The sequence below is a fragment of the Salvelinus namaycush genome, chromosome 28, assembly GCF_016432855.1.
Source record: "Salvelinus namaycush isolate Seneca chromosome 28, SaNama_1.0, whole genome shotgun sequence".
Taxonomy (NCBI): domain Eukaryota; kingdom Metazoa; phylum Chordata; class Actinopteri; order Salmoniformes; family Salmonidae; genus Salvelinus; species Salvelinus namaycush.
Window position 1 is genome coordinate 4,281,915 of NC_052334.1, and position 19,898 is coordinate 4,301,812.

The 19,898-nt window shown below is 44.0% G+C and overlaps 1 protein-coding gene across 1 annotated transcript in view; it reads left to right on the forward strand.

Moving 5' to 3' along the window:
* The window catches only part of LOC120023222 (mitogen-activated protein kinase kinase kinase kinase 5-like), a 142,963-nt gene that overhangs the window by 97,562 nt on the left and 25,503 nt on the right, over positions 1–19,898 (forward strand). The window contains exons 21-27 of the mRNA XM_038967263.1: positions 2,562–2,641; positions 5,388–5,429; positions 6,259–6,343; positions 6,454–6,533; positions 8,389–8,449; positions 17,066–17,068; positions 17,761–17,875. Of these exons, the coding sequence (XP_038823191.1) occupies positions 2,562–2,641; positions 5,388–5,429; positions 6,259–6,343; positions 6,454–6,533; positions 8,389–8,449; positions 17,066–17,068; positions 17,761–17,875 (466 nt within the window). The remainder of the gene's footprint in view (positions 1–2,561; positions 2,642–5,387; positions 5,430–6,258; positions 6,344–6,453; positions 6,534–8,388; positions 8,450–17,065; positions 17,069–17,760; positions 17,876–19,898) is intronic.

Here is a 19,898-nt window from a genome sequence, read left to right on the forward strand (position 1 = left end):
ATATGACCCTCAGATAGAATCCTGTACGTTAGAGATATGACCCTCAGAATCCTGTACGTTAGAGATATGACCCTCAGAATGCCGTACGTTAGAGATATGACCCTCAGAATCCTGTACGTTAGAGATATGACCCTCAGAATGCCGTACGTTAGAGATATGACCCTCAGAATCCCGTACGCTAGAGATATGACCCTCAGAATCCTGTACGCTAGAGATATGACCCTCAGAATCCTGTACGTTAGAGATATGACCCTCAGAATCCCTAACGTTAGAGATATGACCCTCAGAATCCCGTACGTTAGAGATATGACCCTCAGAATCCCTTACGTTAGAGATATGACCCTCAGAATTCCGTACGCTAGAGATATGACCCTCAGAATCCCGTACGCTAGAGATATGACCCTCAGAATCCCGTACGCTAGAGATATGACCCTCAGAATCCCGTACGCTAGAGATATGACCCTCAGAATCCCGTACGCTAGAGATATGACCCTCAGAATCCCGTACGTTAGAGATATGACCCTCAGAATCCCGTACGCTAGAGATATGACCCTCAGAATCCTGTACGTTAGAGATATGACCCTCAGAATACCGTACGTTAGAGATATGACTCTCAGAATCCCGTACACTAGAGATATGACCCTCAGAATCCTGTACGTTAGAGATATGACCCTCAGAATCCTGTACGCTAGAGATATGACCCTCAGAATCCCGTACGCTAGAGATATGACCCTCAGATAGAATCCCGTACGCTAGAGATTTGACCCTCAGAGTTTTATGCTATAATATAGTCCTAGTCGGTATTAGATAGATAGAAGGTCCCAGCCCTGCCTGTCTGTGAGGAAAGCAACCTGTGGTTACCTAGGTTACCCCATTGGCTCACATCAAAAACGTTACCTTTTTCAAACACAATTTTCTTCTATCGAGCGTTCTCACTACTTAGAAAAATGTAATGTTTGTTTACCCCAATTTGTGGGCGTGGTGTAAAAATACTTGAAAGTACTACTTGATTTGTTTTTTGGGGGTATCTGTACTTTATCTTACTATTTATTTTTTGGCACCTCTACATTCCTAAAGAAAACAATGTACTTTTTACTCCATACATTTTCACCTGACACCCAAAAAGTACTCGTTACATTTTGAATACTAACTTAGCAGGGCAGGAAAATGGTCCAATTCACACAGTTATAAAGAGAACATCCCTGGTCATCCCTACTGCCTCTGATCTGGTGGACTCACTAAACAGAGAACGTCCCTGGTCATCCCTACTACCTGATCTGGTAGACTCACTAAACAGAGAACGTCCCTGGTCATCCCTACTGCCTCTGATCTGGTAGACTCACTAAACAGAGAACATCCCTGGTCAACCCTACTGCCTCTGATCTGGTAGACTCACTAAACAGAGAACATCCCTGGTCATCCCTACTGCCTCTGATCTGGCGGACTCACTAAACAGAGAACATCCCTGGTCATCCCTACTGCCTCTGATCTGGAGGACTCACTAAACAGAGAACATCCCTGGTCATCCCTACTGCCTCTGATCTGGTAGACTCACTAAACAGAGAACGTCCCTGGTCATCCCTGCTGCCTCTGATCTGGTAGACTCACTAAACAGAGAACATCCCTGGTCATCCCTACTGCCTGATCTGGTAGACTCACTAAACAGAGAACGTCCCTGGTCATCCCTGCTGCCTCTGATCTGGAGGACTCACTAAACAGAGAACATCCCTGGTCATCCCTACTAGCCTCTGATCTGGAGGACTCACTGGCGTGTTGTAGTGTGCCCCCGGCTATCCATAAATAAATAAAAAACAAGGAAATGTTTCCGTCTGGTTTGCTTAATATAAGGAATTTGAAATTATTTATACTTTTACTTTTGATACTTATGTATTTTTAAAACCAAATACTTTTTGACTTTTTCTCAAGTAGTATTTTAACGGGTGACTTTCACTTTTACAGGAAATTACTCAAGTATCTTTACTTTTACTCAAGTAGTATTTTAATGGGTGACTTTTACAGGAAATGACTCAAGTATCTTTACTTTTACTCAAGTGTGACAGTTGGGTACTTTTACCACCACTGGCGTGGTCGAGGGGAATTCCTTGAATATCGACCCGGGACTATAACCCTCAGAGTTCTATGCTAGATTATTAACTGGGTGGTTCAAGCCACGAATGTTGATTGTCTGACAGCTGCGCTATATCCGACCGTATACCAATGGGTATGACAAATCATTTATTTTTACTGCTCTAATTACATTGGTAACCAGTTTCTAATAGCAATAAGGCACTTTGTGGATTGTGGTATATGGCCAATATACCTTGGCTAAGGGCTGTATCCCTAAGAACAGCACTTGACCGTGGTATATTGGTCATATACCATACCGCCTCGGGCCTAACTGCTTAAATTTAACCCTCAGAGAGTTCTATGCTAGAATATAACCGCTTGCGATTTGATGATGATATGTGGTTGTTTTACCTACTTTAGTTCAACGCACTGATTGTGACTCTGGATAAGGGCGTCTGCCGAAGGACTAAAATGTAACTTGTATCTTTCACCAGATCCTGATGACGGTGTGAACGGAGACAATCCCAGTACTCGTCCCAGCCGACCACAGAGGACGGAGAAGAAAGACTACCTTGTGAGTACATCTATCTACGTGTTGAACGTCTTTCAAAAAGTATTCAGACGCCTTGACTTTTTCCACATTTTGTTACGTTACTTTGAAATGTTGTTGCCTTATTCTATAATGGATTAGATTTAAAAAATGTTCCTCATTAATCTACACACATCCCATAAGGACACAGCAAAAAACGTCTTTATAGAAATTGTTTGTAAATGTATTAAAAAATAAAAACAGATACCTTACGTAAATAAGTATTCAGACCCTTTGCTATAATACTCAAAATTGAGCTCAGGTGCATCCTGTTTCCATTGATCATCCTTGAGAAATTTCTACAACTTGATTGGAGTCCACCTGTGGTAATTTCAATTGATTGGACATGATTTGGAAAGGCACACACCTGTCTATATAAGGTCTCACAGTTGACAGTGCATGTCAGAGCAAAAACCAAGCCATGAGGTCGAAGGAATTGTCCGTAGAGCTCAGAGACAGGATTTTGTCAAGACACATATCTGGGGAAGGGTACCAAAACATTTCTGCAGCATTGAAGGTCCCCAAGAACACAGTGGCCTCCATCATTCAAGTTTGGAACTACCAAGACTCTTCCTAGAGCTGGCCGTCCGGCCAAACTGAGCAATTGGGGGAGAAGGGCCTTGGTCAGGGAGGTGACCAAGTCATTCTGACAGAGCTCTAGAGTTCCTCTGTGGCGATGGGAGAACCTTCCAGAAGGACAACCATCTCTGCAGCACTCCACCTATCAGGTATTTAAGGTAGAGTGGCCAGAGGGAAGCCACTCCTCAGTAAAAAGCACATGACAGCCTGCTTGGAGTTTTGCCAAAAGGTACCTAAAGGACTCTCAGACCATGAGAAACAAGATCCTCTGGTCTGATGATACCAAAATGTAACTCTTTGGCCTGAATGCCAAGGGTCACGTCTGGAGGAAGCCTGGCACCATTCCTACGGTGAAGCATGGTGGTGGCAGCATCATGCTGTGGGGATGTTTTTCAGCGTCAGGGACTGGGAGACTAGTCAGGATCGAGGGAAAGATAAAAGGAGCAGAGTACAGAGAGATCCTTGATGAAAACCTGCTCCAGAGTGCTCAGGACCTCAGACTGGGGAGAAGGTTCACCTTCCGACAGGACAACGACCCTAAGCACACAGCCAAGACAACGCAGGAGTGCCTTCAGGACAAGTCTCTGAATAAAAGGCCACTTTTAAAATGTCCAGTTTTGTCACAATGCCACAGATGTCTCAAGTTTTGACGGAGCGTGGAATTGAAATGCTGACAGTAGGAATGTCCACTCTTTGTCTGTAATATAACCCTTTTTGTGGGGAAAAACTCATTCTGATTGGCTGGGCCTGGCTCCCCAGTGGGTGGTCCCTCCCAGTTCTACCCTTGACTGCACCCCAGCCCAGTCATGTGAAATCCATAGATCAGGGCCTAATTAATTTATTTCAATTGACTGATTTCCTTATGTGAAATTGTTGGGTGTATTTTTTTTTGTTCAATATAATACAATTGCTCAAATAAATATATTTAGTTTAACAAGTAATACTTTTCTCAACTGTTTTTAATACCTCACCTTGCAAGGATAACAGGGGTGAGACTTTTTCTGTTTTATGAGTTGGAAAACACATTAGGAGGGATCTTACACCCTTCCTCTATACAGAATCTTTCCAGATCTTTGATATCCTTCGTCTGCGTTTATGGACTACCCTCTACAATTAAACCACATGTTTCCAATGGGGTTCAAGTCTGGAGACTGAGATGGTCATTAGAAAATCCAGATTTAGTGGTAAATTAACCATTTCTTTGTTGATTTTGATGTGTGTTTGGGGTTATTGTCTTGCTGGAAGTGTTTTTTGGTTAGAATGTCCTGGAACTGGGTAAAGTTCATGATACCGTTGACCTTAACAAGGGCCCCAGGACCAGTGGTCGGAAAATAGCCCCATAACATCAAAGATCCACCACCATATTTTACAGTAGGAATCAGATTATTTTCTGCTTATGCATTCTCATTTCGACACCGAATCTACCCCTGGTGGGCGTGGTCAAAGAGGTCTATTTTTATGTCTTTTGACCAAAGCACCAGTTCCAATCCAAGTGTCAATGCCTTTTTAGTCAACTCCTGTCGTTTACATCTTGTTGGATGACATGGAAAATTAAGCTCTTTGGCGTCGAAATGAGAACGCATAAGCAGAAGGGAAAAAAACACATACCTACTGTAAAATATGATGGTGGATCTTGTTGAAAACGTTGACTAAGAAGACTATGATAACATAATGACACTGAGTCTGCATCACAAATGCTAACCTATTCACTATAAAGGGGATAACCGTATAGGAACGGTGTGTAATTTGAGACGCAGAAAATGAAAGGTGTGCTTGAAGTAAACAGTCAAATCATATGGAAACGCAAAGTGGACCAGCACTAGGCTTGGCAAGCCTTCTCACATCAACATAGTATGGGCTCATGAGTGGCGCAGTGGTCTAACGCATTGCATCTCAGTGCAAGAGCCGTCACTACAGTCCCTGGTTCGAATCCAGGCTGTATCACATCCGGCCGTGATTGGGAGTCCCATAGGACAGCGCACAATTGGCCCAGCGTCGTCCGGTTTTGTACGGGGTCGGCCGTCATTGTAAATAACAATTTGTTCTTACCTGACTTGCGTAAGTTAAATAAAGGTTAATATGTTTTTATTTTTTGTAAGTATGTCCTCCTCTCCTCATCCAGTCTGATGTGTGGCTATTTGTTTCTCCTCAGAAACCAGCCATCAACGGCCTGCCGCCCACTCCTAAAGTCCTGGTGAGAGACCCGTCTCCACGAGTCTGAGGCCCTATTCCCTTCATACTTTAGACCCTATTCCCTTCATACTTAATAGTGATCTGTCATAACTGTCTGTGGGCTGTGGTCACTGTCTGTGAGCTGTCATAACTGTCTGTGAGCTGTCGTAACTGTCTGTGAGCTGTCGTTACTGTCTGTGGGCTGTCGTAACTGTGGGCTGTCGTAACTGTCTGTGGGCTGTCGTAACTGTCTGTGGGCTGTCGTAACTGTCTGTGGGCTGTCGTAACTGTCTGTGGGCTGTCGTAACTGTCTGTGGGCTGTCGTAACTGTCTGTGGGCTGTCGTAACTGTCTGTGGGCTGTCGTAACTGTCTGTGGGCTGTCGTAACTGTCTGTGGGCTGTCGTAACTGTCTGTGGGCTGTCGTAACTGTCTGTGGGCTGTCGTAACTGTCTGTGGGCTGTCGTTACTGTCTGTGGGCTGTCGTTACTGTCTGTGGGCTGTCGTTACTGTCTGTGGGCTGTCGTTACTGTCTGTGGGCTGTCGTTACTGTCTGTGGGCTGTCGTTACTGTCTGTGGGCTGTCGTCACTGTCTGTGAGCTGTCGTAACTGTCTGTGGGCTGTCGTAATAACAGTGGACTCTAGTTTTTGTGGTCATGTGTGTATTGTGGTTATCCATCTCTCAAATTCCCTTTTAAAATACCCTGGCTGACATTTTAAACATGATCCATCTAAAGACCAACTAAATGGATAGTTCACACATGTTGTTTCCTTACCCTGGGAGCAGTCTTTGGACAAGGAGACATTTGGGTTTGTTTACGTTCTGATTTGGTCCTCTATGTCACTACTCTAGATGGGGGCCTGTTTCTCCAAGGTGTTTGATGGCTGCCCACTGAAAATCAACTGTGCCACGTCATGGATACACCCTGATACCAAAGGTTACACACACACACACACACACACACACACACACACACACACACACACAACGTTTCATTGAGTGAGTGTGTCACACACTATTCAATATATTTCTACTGTTTTATTTTAGACCAGTACCTTATATTTGGGACAGAGGATGGGATCTATACCCTTAACCTGAATGAGCTGCATGAAGCCACCATGGAACAGGTAGGAACACATGGGGCTCCCTTGGGATAACCAAGCCATGACTCAGTGATTTTGACCTGCAGTACTGGGGCTCTCTGGGGATAACCAAGCCATGACTCAGTGATTTTGACCTGCAGTACTGGGGCTCTCTGGGATAACCAAGCCATGACTCAGTGATTTTTGACCTGCAGTACTGGGGCTGTCTGGGATAACCAAGCCATGACTCAGTGATTTTGACCTGCAGTACTGGGGCTCTCTGGGGATAACCAAGCCATGACTCAGTGATTTTTGACCTGCAGTACTGGGGCTGTCTGGGATAACCAAGCCATGACTCAGTGATTTTGACCTGCAGTACTGGGGCTCTCTGGGGATAACCAAGTCATGACTCAGTGATTTTGACCTGCAGTACTGGGGCTCTCTGGGGATAACCAAGCCATGACTCAGTGATTTTGACCTGCAGTACTGGGGCTCTCTGGGGATAACCAAGCCATGACTCAGTGATTTTGACCTGCAGTACTGGGGCTCTCTGGGGATAACCAAGCCATGACTCAGTGATTTTGACCTGCAGTACTGGGGCTCTCTGGGGATAACCAAGCCATGACTCAGTGATTTTGACCTGCAGTACTGGGGCTCTCTGGGGATAACCAAGCCATGACTCAGTGATTTTTGACCTGCAGTACTGGGGCTGTCTGGGATAACCAAGCCATGACTCAGTGATTTTGACCTGCAGTACTGGGGCTCTCTGGGATAACCAAGCCATGACTCAGTGATTTTGACCTGCAGTACTGGGGCTGTCTGGGATAACCAAGCCATGACTCAGTGATTTTGACCTGCAGTACTGGGGCTCTCTGGGGATAACCAAGCCATGACTCAGTGATTTTGACCTGCAGTACTGGGGCTCTCTGGGATAACCAAGCCATGACTCAGTGATTTTGACCTGCAGTACTGGGGCTGTCTGGGATAACCAAGCCATGACTCAGTGATTTTGACCTGCAGTACTGGGGTTCCCTGGGGATAACCAAGTCGTGACTCAGTGATTTTGACCTGCAGTGCTGGGGCTCTCTGGGATAACCAAGCCATGACTCAGTGATTTTGACCTGCAGTACTGGGGCTCTCTGGGATAACCAAGCCATGACTCAGTGATTTTGACCTGCAGTACTGGGGCTCTCTGGGATAACCAAGCCATGACTCAGTGATTTTGACCTGCAGTGCTGGGGCTCTCTGGGATAACCAAGCCATGACTCAGTGATTTTGACCTGCAGTACTGGGGCTCTCTGGGATAACCAAGCCATGACTCAGTGATTTTTGACCTGCAGTACTGGGGCTGTCTGGGATAACCAAGCCATGACTCAGTGATTTTGACCTGCAGTACTGGGGCTCTCTGGGATAACCAAGTCGTGACTCAGTGATTTTGACCTGCAGTACTGGGGCTCTCTGGGGATAACCAAGCCATGACTCAGTGATTTTGACCTGCAGTACTGGGGTTCCCTGGGGATAACCAAGTCGTGACTCAGTGATTTTGACCTGCAGTACTGGGGCTCTCTGGGATAACCAAGCCGTGACTCAGTGATTTTGACCTGCAGTACTGGGGCTCTCTGGGGATAACCAAGCCATGACTCAGTGATTTTGACCTGCAGTACTGGGGTTCCCTGGGGATAACCAAGCCATGACTCAGTGATTTTGACCTGCAGTACTGGGGTTCCCTGGGGATAACCAAGTCGTGACTCAGTGATTTTTACCTGCAGTACTGGGGCTCTCCAGGAGGAGGACTTAGGATCACTGCTTTCAAGCACTAATATTATGAGATCTGTTGTCCTCTGTATCCGTAAAGTAATGAGTTATTCAATGTCTTCATTGTCTCATGTTCCCCCTCTAGCTGTTCCCCAGGAAGTGTACCTGGCTCTACATCATCAACAACAACCTGATGTCTCTGTCAGGTGAGTCAGTAAGCAGGGCATAACATTTAACTTTTTAGTCCACCAGCCACTGTGGCAGGTAGATTTTAAAAATCTACCAGCCACTCATATTTTTTTACCAGACAAAAACTGATGAGCGTGCTTTGTAATGTTTGTCTAAAACAATACATGTATTAATATTAAGAAGTAATGTGGTATATTATTTATTTATTTAATAATTTTGCTCCCTGAGTCTATTAACCTAAATATCACAGATGAGAGAGAAATGTTCACGTGCCCCTTTAAGGGTGGAAGGTTACTATGGTAACGTGACTTGAGTCACTGCCTGTGACAGTGAGTCTGACTAGTAGCCGTGTGTGGTCTTCTCTTCTTCCCTAGCAGTTGAAAACTCAAACATTTGAAAAACAACCTAGCTTGTGAACAAAACAAAGTAAAATTGCCAAGATGTTGCAGCGGGAGGTGAAATAGGCTATATAGGATTCGTAGTTATTTGACTTTGTGCGATTTTAATTTACCAGCTATGAAACAAAATGGTAGAAATACTTTGAAAACAGTGACTGCAGCATTTATTTAACTATTAAATGTGATCATACTTGACTATTTTTATTCACAAATGCGAGTGCAATGTTCTCACTGTGGAGCCACCTGCCAATGTGGCTGGTGAAATGGACATCTTACACGCCAATGTCAAAATCTACCTTTTGGCAGATGTTAATTTTAGGCCCTGTCAGTAAGACAGATACAGGTATCACATCATGTATATATCCTACAGCAGCCAGAAAGCTCTGGTAATCACATCATATATATATCCTACAGCAGCCAGAAAGCTCTAGTAATCACATCATATATATATCCTACAGCAGCCAGAAAGCTCTGGTAATCACATCATATATATATCCTACAGCAGCCAGAAAGCTCTAGTAATCACATCATATATATCCTACAGCAGCCAGAAAGCTCTGGTAATCACATCATATATATCCTACAGCAGCCAGAAAGCTCTGGTAATCACATCATATATATATCCAACAGCAGCCAGAAAGCTCTAGTAATCACATCATATATATATATATCCTACAGCAGCCAGAAAGCTCTGGTAATCACATCATATATATATATATCCTACAGCAGCCAGAAAGCTCTAGTAATCACATCATATATATATATATCCTACAGCAGCCAGAAAGCTCTAGTAATCACATCATATATATATCCTACAGCAGCCAGAAAGCTCTAGTAATCACATCATATATATCCTACAGCAGCCAGAAAGCTCTGGTAATCACATCATATATATCCTACAGCAGCCAGAAAGCTCTGGTAATCACATCATATATATATATCCTACAGCAGCCAGAAAGCTCTGGTAATCACATCATATATATCCTACAGCAGCCAGAAAGCTATGGTAATCACATCATATATATATCCTACAGCAGCCAGAAAGCTCTGGTAATCACATCATATATATATCCAACAGCAGCCAGAAAGCTCTGGTAATCACATCATATATATATATATATATATATATATATATATATATATATATATATATATATATATATATATATATATATATATCCTACAGCAGCCAGAAAGCTCTGGTAATCACATCATATATATCCTACAGCAGCCAGAAAGCTCTGGTAATCACATCATATATATATATCCTACAGCAGCCAGAAAGCTCTGGTAATCACATCATATATATATATATATATCCTACAGCAGCCAGAAAGCTCTGGTAATCACATCATATATATATCCTACAGCAGCCAGAAAGCTCTGGTAATCACATCATATATATCCTACAGCAGCCAGAAAGCTCTGGTAATCACATCATATATATATCCTACAGCAGCCAGAAAGCTCTGGTAATCACATCATATATATCCTACAGCAGCCAGAAAGCTCTGGTAATCACATCATATATATATATATATATCCTACAGCAGCCAGAAAGCTCTGGTAATCACATCATATATATATATATATATCCTACAGCAGCCAGAAAGCTCTGGTAATCACATCATATATATATCCTACAGCAGCCAGAAAGCTCTGGTAATCACATCATATATATCCTACAGCAGCCAGAAAGCTCTGGTAATCACATCATATATATATCCTACAGCAGCCAGAAAGCTCTGGTAATCACATCATATATATCCTACAGCAGCCAGAAAGCTCTGGTAATCACATCATATATATCCTACAGCAGCCAGAAAGCTCTGGTAATCACATCATATATATATATATCCTACAGCAGCCAGAAAGCTCTGGTAATCACATCATATATATCCTACAGCAGCCAGAAAGCTCTGGTAATCACATCATATATATATCCTACAGCAGCCAGAAAGCTCTGGTAATCACATCATATATATCCTACAGCAGCCAGAAAGCTCTGGTAATCACATCATATATATATCCTACAGCAGCCAGAAAGCTCTGGTAATCACATCATATATATATATATATATCCTACAGCAGCCAGAAAGCTCTGGTAATCACATCATATATATATCCTACAGCAGCCAGAAAGCTCTGGTAATCACATCATATATATCCTACAGCAGCCAGAAAGCTCTGGTAATCACATCATATATATATCCTACAGCAGCCAGAAAGCTCTGGTAATCACATCATATATATCCTACAGCAGCCAGAAAGCTCTGGTAATCACATCATATATATATATATCCTACAGCAGCCAGAAAGCTCTGGTAATCACATCATATATATCCTACAGCAGCCAGAAAGCTCTGGTAATCACATCATATATATATCCTACAGCAGCCAGAAAGCTCTGGTAATCACATCATATATATATCCTACAGCAGCCAGAAAGCTCTGGTAATCACATCATATATATATCCAACAGCAGCCAGAAAGCTCTGGTAATCACATCATATATATATATATATATATCCTACAGCAGCCAGAAAGCTCTGGTAATCACATCATATATATCCTACAGCAGCCAGAAAGCTCTGGTAATCACATCATATATATATATATATATATATATCCTACAGCAGCCAGAAAGCTCTGGTAATCACATCATATATATATATATATATATATATCCTACAGCAGCCAGAAAGCTCTGGTAATCACATCATTTATATATATCCTACAGCAGCCAGAAAGCTCTGGTAATCACATCATATATATATCCTACAGCAGCCAGAAAGCTCTGGTAATCACATCATATATATATATATATATATATATATATCCTACAGCAGCCAGAAAGCTCTGGTAATCACATCATATATATATCCTACAGCAGCCAGAAAGCTCTGGTAATCACATCATATATATCCTACAGCAGCCAGAAAGCTCTGGTAATCACATCATATATATCCTACAGCAGCCAGAAAGCTCTGGTAATCACATCATATATATTCTACAGCAGCCAGAAAGCTCTGGTAATCACATCATATATATATATATATCCTACAGCAGACAGAAAGCTCTGGTAATCACATCATATATATCCTACAGGAGCCAGAAAGCTCTGGTAATCACATCATATATATATATCCTACAGCAGACAGAAAGCTCTTGTAATCACATCATATATATCCTACAGGAGCCAGAAAGCTCTGGTAATCACATCATATATATATATATCCTACAGCAGCCAGAAAGCTCTGGTAATCACATCATATATATATATATATATCCTACAGCAGACAGAAAGCTCTGGTAATCACATCATATATATATCCTACAGCAGCCAGAAAGCTCTGGTAATCACATCATATATATCCTACAGCAGACAGAAAGCTCTGGTAATCACATCATATATATCCTACAGCAGCCAGAAAGCTCTGGTAATCACATCATATATATCCTACAGCAGCCAGAAAGCTCTGGTAATCACATCATATATATATCCTACAGCAGCCAGAAAGCTCTGGTAATCACATCATATATATATCCAACAGCAGCCAGAAAGCTCTGGTAATCACATCATACACTGCTCAAAAAAATAAAGGGAACACTTAAACAACACAATGTAACTCCAAGTCAATCACACTTCTGTGAAATCAAACTGTCCACTTAGGAAGCAACACTGATTGACAATAAATTTCACATGCTGTTGTGCAAATGGAATAGACAAAAGGTGGAAATTATAGGCAATTAGCAAGACACCCCCAATAAAGGAATGGTTCTGCAGGTGGTGACCACAGACCACTTCTCAGTTCCTATGCTTCCTGGCTGATGTTTTGGTCACTTTTGAATGCTGGCGGTGCTTTCACTCTAGTGGTAGCATGAGACGGAGTCTACAACCCACACAAGTGGCTCAGGTAGTGCAGTTCATCCAGGATGGCACATCAATGCGAGCTGTGGCAAAAAGGTTTGCTGTGTCTGTCAGCGTAGTGTCCAGAGCATGGAGGCGCTACCAGGAGACAGGCCAGTACATCAGGAGACGTGGAGGAGGCCGTAGGAGGGCAACAACCCAGCAGCAGGACCGCTACCTCTGCCTTTGTGCAAGGAGGTGCACTGCCAGAGCCCTGCAAAATGACCTCCAGCAGGCCACAAATGTGCATGTGTCTGCTCAAACGGTCAGAAACAGACTCCATGAGGGTGGTATGAGGGCCCGACGTCCACAGGTGGGGGTTGTGCTTACAGCCCAACACCGTGCAGGACGTTTGGCATTTGCCAGAGAACACCAAGATTGGCAAATTCGCCACTGGCGCCCTGTGCTCTTCACAGATGAAAGCAGGTTCACACTGAGCACATGAGCACATGTGACAGACGTGACAGAGTCTGGAGACGCCGTGGAGAACGTTCTGCTGCCTGCAACATCCTCCAGCATGACAGGTTTGGCGGTGGGTCAGTCATGGTGTGGGGTGGCATTTCTTTGTGGGGCCGCACAGGCCTCCATGTGTTCGCCAGAGGTAGCCTGACTGCCATTAGGTACCGAGATGAGATCCTCAGACCCCTTGTGAGACCATATGCTGACACATGCACATTTGTGGCCTGCTGGAGGTCATTTTGCAGGGCTCTGGCAGTGCACCTCCTTGCACAAAGGAGGAGGTAGCGGTCCTGCTGCTGGGTTGTTGCCCTCCTACGGCCTCCTCCACATCTCCTGATGTACTGGCCTGTCTCCTGGTAGCGCCTCCATGCTCTGGACACTACGCTGACAGACACAGCAAACCTTTTTGCCACAGCTCGCATTGATGTGCCATCCTGGATGAACTGCACTACCTGAGCCACTTGTGTGGGTTGTAGACTCCGTCTCATGCTACCACTAGAGTGAAAGCACCGCCAGCATTCAAAAGTGACCAAAACATCAGCCAGGAAGCATAGGAACTGAGAAGTGGTCTGTGGTCACCACCTGCAGAACCATTCCTTTATTGGGGGTGTCTTGCTAATTGCCTATAATTTCCACCTTTTGTCTATTCCATTTGCACAACAGCATGTGAAATTTATTGTCAATCAGTGTTGCTTCCTAAGTGGACAGTTTGATTTCACAGAAGTGTGATTGACTTGGAGTTACATTGTGTTGTTTAAGTGTTCCCTTTATTTTTTTGAGCAGTGTATATATATCCAACAGCAGCCAGAAAGCTCTGGTAATCACATCATATATATTCTACAGCAGCCAGAAAGCTCTGGTAATCACATCATATATATATATATCCTACAGCAGCCAGAAAGCTCTGGTAATCACATCATATATATATCCAACAGGAGCCAGAAAGCTCTGGTAATCACATCATATATATATATATATCCTACAGCAGACAGAAAGCTCTGGTAATCACATCATATATATCCTACAGGAGCCAGAAAGCTCTGGTAATCACATCATATATATATATATCCTACAGCAGACAGAAAGCTCTGGTAATCACATCATATATATATATATATCCTACAGCAGACAGAAAGCTCTGGTAATCACATCATATATATATCCTACAGCAGCCAGAAAGCTCTGGTAATCACATCATATATATCCTACAGCAGACAGAAAGCTCTGGTAATCACATCATATATATCCTACAGCAGCCAGAAAGCTCTGGTAATCACATCATATATATCCTACAGCAGCCAGAAAGCTCTGGTAATCACATCATATATATCCTACAGCAGCCAGAAAGCTCTGGTAATCACATCATATATATCCTACAGCAGCCAGAAAGCTCTGGTAATCACATCATATATATATATATCCTACAGCAGCCAGAAAGCTCTGGTAATCACATCATATATATATCCAACAGCAGCCAGAAAGCTCTGGTAATCACATCATATATATATATATATCCTACAGCAGCCAGAAAGCTCTGGTAATCACATCATATATATATATATATCCTACAGCAGCCAGAAAGCTCTGGTAATCACATCATATATATCCTACAGCAGCCAGAAAGCTCTGGTAATCACATCATATATATATCCAACAGCAGACAGAAAGCTCTGGTAATCACATCATATATATCCTACAGCAGCCAGAAAGCTCTGGTAATCACATCATATATATATCCAACAGCAGACAGAAAGCTCTGGTAATCACATCATATATATATCCTACAGCAGCCAGAAAGCTCTAGTAATCACATCATATATATATATATATATCCTACAGCAGCCAGAAAGCTCTAGTAATCACATCATATATATATATATCCTACAGCAGACAGAAAGCTCTGGTAATCACATCATATATATCCTACAGGAGCCAGAAAGCTCTGGTAATCACATCATATATATATATATCCTACAGCAGACAGAAAGCTCTGGTAATCACATCATATATATCCTACAGGAGCCAGAAAGCTCTGGTAATCACATCATATATATATCCTACAGCAGCCAGAAATATGTTGTTCAAAAGCTATTGGAGACAACTTCTATAAAGTGTATTGATAGTTTTGTAGTCTTGAATGTCTTTATGGCGTGAAATTGTATGTAAAAGATACCCAGATGATGTGAACGGCCCCGGTGGAATAGATACCGGTCTGTCTAAAATCCATTAGGAGGACAACCTCAACACGACACACAGTGAGTCATGAATAACACGTCTGTCTTCATGGCCTGCTGTACGGCGTAGAGAAAGAGATCATGGACCAGACCAGTGGTTGTAAAACTCCTGGATACAGTAGCAATGTAGATCGTTTTATGTGAGAGAAGAAGAACTCTTAATTGTAGCTTTATGATGCATGTCCCAATGTGTAGCTTATCAGCACAACGAGCTTTTCCTGGTTAAATAAAGGTAAAAACCTCCCGGGTGGCACAGTGGTCTAAGGCTCTGCATCGCAGTGCTAGAGGCATCACTACAGACCCTGGTTCAGTGGTCTAAGGCTCTGCATCGCAGCGCTAGAGGCATCACTACAGACCCTGGTTCAGTGGTCTAAGGCTCTGCATCGCAGCGCTAGAGGCATCACTACAGACCCTGGTTCAGTGGTCTAAGGCTCTGCATCGCAGTGCTAGCTGTGCCACCAGAGACTCTGGGTTCGAGCCCAGGCTCTGTCGCAGCCGGCCGCGACCGGGAGGTCCGTGGGGCGGCGCACAATTGGCCCAGCGTCGTCCGGGTTAGGGAGGGTTTGGCCTAGCGTCGTCCGGGTTAGGGAGGGTTTGGCCTAGCGTCGTCCGGGTTAGGGAGGGTTTGGCCTAGCGTCGTCCGGGTTAGGGGAGGGTTTGGCCGGCAGGGATATCCTTGTCACATCGCGTACTAGCGACTCCTGTGGCGGGCCGGGAGCAGTGCACGCTGACCAGGTCGCCAGGTATACGGTGTTTCCTCCGACACATTGGTGCGGCTAGCTTCCGGGTTGGATGGGCATTGTGTCAAGAAGTAGTGTGGTTGGGTCGTGTTTCGGAGGACGCACGGCTCTCGACCTTCACCTCTCCCGAGTCTGTACGGGAGTTGCAGCGATGAGACAAGACTGTAACTACTACCAATTGGATACCATGAAATTGGGGAGACAAAAGGGGTAAAAAAAAACAAAAAACATTAAAGGTTAAAAAAATCTAAATACTGTATATCTGGGTTTTAACCACTTGGTTGCTGAATTTATCTGTTGTAAGAAAGTGAAAGTAAACATTTCTTACTTATTGGAAATTAATACTTGGGGTAAGTCCCCAATACTATCCTTTCTCCTGAAGTGTACACTTGTTTGCTACTCCCTCCAAAAATCTAAAAGTGTTGGGTTGGTGGAGTCATGGGCTAATGGGAGTTTCTACCATATTTCTCCGTCAAAAGGCACTCGCACATCTGAGCTATCTTTGTTGCAGGTGCATGGTAACAGTTGAATAAAATCAGGGGGGGGGGGAATAGTAACACTGCTCTTTATTAAGCTTTACGTATTGGCCTCACGACTTTCATCAGAGCTTTAACATATTTCTTATACCAGTTATTTCATCTGAAATCGGTGAAGGGAAGTGAACAAGTGTACACTTTAGGAGACAGGAGAGAGAGTTGGGATATAGCCTAGGTAAAGTTCAGTGTGATGTATAGTGCCATCCTACTGAAGAGTAGACTCTATGCCCCGGCTCAGAGAATATCTAATCTCTGGTTTCTTTTTCTTCTTCTCTTCCTCTTGGGCTCTGTCCCTCTTCCTCCTCCTCTTCCTCTGGTCTGGCTTGATTTGGTATTCTACTAACCGGCTTCATCAGAAGGTAATCATCACATTCACAAATCATCATCATCATCGCAGTCGCACCCCTCATCGTCATACCTCTGTATTTTATCCCACCCCTTGTTCACCCCTAACCAGGGATGTAACATTTTGGTTACTGTCCCAAAATTCCAGTTTTTTTCCAAGAAATCCTAGTTAGAATATTCCTGGAATCAGTATGGAATAAGAAGGAAATCCAGGAATCCTCCAAACGGGATTTCTCGAAACCCGAGGGAATTTGGGTAAAATAACCAGGATTTTGCATCCTTACCCCTCCCCTTTTCAACATCAAGCTAACTCCAGCCACATGCCTGTATGTTCACATACAAGTTAATATGATATCATATAGCTCCTTAAAACTAAATTGCTGTTGATGGTGAATACGTCTACACTAATAATAATACTAAGTGTTTCTGCCATGTCTCCTCTTTTGATCTCGTTTGCCCTAGTCCTTCAATCTGTCTCTGTGTTGTCGTCTGTTCAACTATACATGAATGTTTTGGGGAGATGTCATGACCACTGTAAGAGATGTGACCCCCCCCCCAGAAACAACAACATGTCTATGTCCCAAATGACTTTCTATTCCCTATATAGTGCACCCCCCCCCCATGGTCAACAGTCGTGCCCTATATAGGGAATAGGGTGCAACACATCCCTGTTTTTCCTATAATGTGATTGTTTATGTGATCACAGGGAAGACCTTCCAGCTCCACTCGCACAACCTGATTGGTCTGTTTGAGCAGCTGAAGAAGCCTGGCCTCGCCTCTCAGTTCCACACACACCGCTTCCCAGACAAGATGTTACCAAGGTGACACACACACACCGCTTCCCAGACAAGATGTTACCAAGGTGACACACACACCGCTTCCCAGACAAGATGTTACCAAGGTGACACACACACACACACACACACCGCTTCCCAGACAAGATGTTACCAAGGTGACACACACACCGCTTCCCAGACAAGATGTTACCAAGGTGACACACACACACACACCGCTTCCCAGACAAGATGTTACCAAGGTGACACACACACACCGCTTCCCAGACAAGATGTTACCAAGGTGACACACACACACACACCGCTTCCCAGACAAGATGTTACCAAGGTGACACACACACACCGCTTCCCAGACAAGATGTTACCAAGGTGACACACACACACCGCTTCCCAGACAAGATGTTACCAAGGTGACACACACACACCGCTTCCCAGACAAGATGTTACCAAGGTGACACACACACACACACACCGCTTCCCAGACAAGATGTTACCAAGGTGACACACACACACACACACCGCTTCCCAGACAAGATGTTACCAAGGTGACACACACACCGCTTCCCAGACAAGATGTTACCAAGGTGACACACACACACACACCGCTTCCCAGACAAGATGTTACCAAGGTGACACACACACACACCGCTTCCCAGACAAGATGTTACCAAGGTGACACACACACACACCGCTTCCCAGACAAGATGTTACCAAGGTGACACACACACACACCGCTTCCCAGACAAGATGTTACCAAGGTGACACACACACCGCTTCCCAGACAAGATGTTACCAAGGTGACACACACACACACACCGCTTCCCAGACAAGATGTTACCAAGGTGACACACACACACCGCTTCCCAGACAAGATGTTACCAAGGTGACACACACACACACCGCTTCCCAGACAAGATGTTACCAAGGTGACACACACACACACACCGCTTCCCAGACAAGATGTTACCAAGGTGACACACACACACACCGCTTCCCAGACAAGATGTTACCAAGGTGACACACACACACACACACCGCTTCCCAGACAAGATGTTACCAAGGTGACACACAACACACACACACCGCTTCCCAGACAAGATGTTACCAAGGTGACACACACACACACCGCTTCCCAGACAAGATGTTACCAAGGTGACACACACACACACACCGCTTCCCAGACAAGATGTTACCAAGGTGACACACACACACACACCGCTTCCCAGACAAGATGTTACCAAGGTGACACACACACACACACCGCTTCCCAGACAAGATGTTACCAAGGTGACACACACACACCGCTTCCCAGACAAGATGTTACCAAGGTGACACACACACACACACCGCTTCCCAGACAAGATGTTACCAAGGTGACACACACACACACCGCTTCCAAGACAAGATGTTACCAAGGTGACACACACCGCTTCCCAGACAAGATGTCACCCAAGTGAGAAACACGGGGGTCTATTCTATTGTCCTCAACAGAGGCTGTGTTGACTGTATATGACTGTATATGACTGTGTCGTGTTCAGTAGGCATGAAACGGAGAGAAATGGGGAGATACACTGGCTTGTGAAAGTACTCACCTCCATTGGAGTTTTTCCTATTGTGTTGCCTTACAACCTGGAATTAAAATAGTTTTTTGGGGGGGTTTGGGGGGGTAATTACAGCTGCAAGTCTTTTGCGGTGTCTCTCTAAGCTTGGCACATCTAGCCACTGGGATTTTTGCCCGTTCTTCAAGGCAAAACTGCTCCAACTCCTGCAAGTTGGATGGGTTCCTGCTGGTGTACAGCAATCTTTAAGTCATACCACAGATTCTCAGTTGGATTGAGGTCTGAGCTTTGACTAGGCCATTCCAAGACATTTAAATGTTTTGTCGTGGTAATTTCCTGTATTACTCAATGATGAGAGAGCCACCCACATACAAGTCAGAGTTATATTATAACGTCCATCTTTATGAGCTTCACCATAGCCCTTTTTGACTCTCAGATCAATTCAGTGTCTATAAATGAATTCTCTGAGTTCCTACAAAACAATTCTTAGT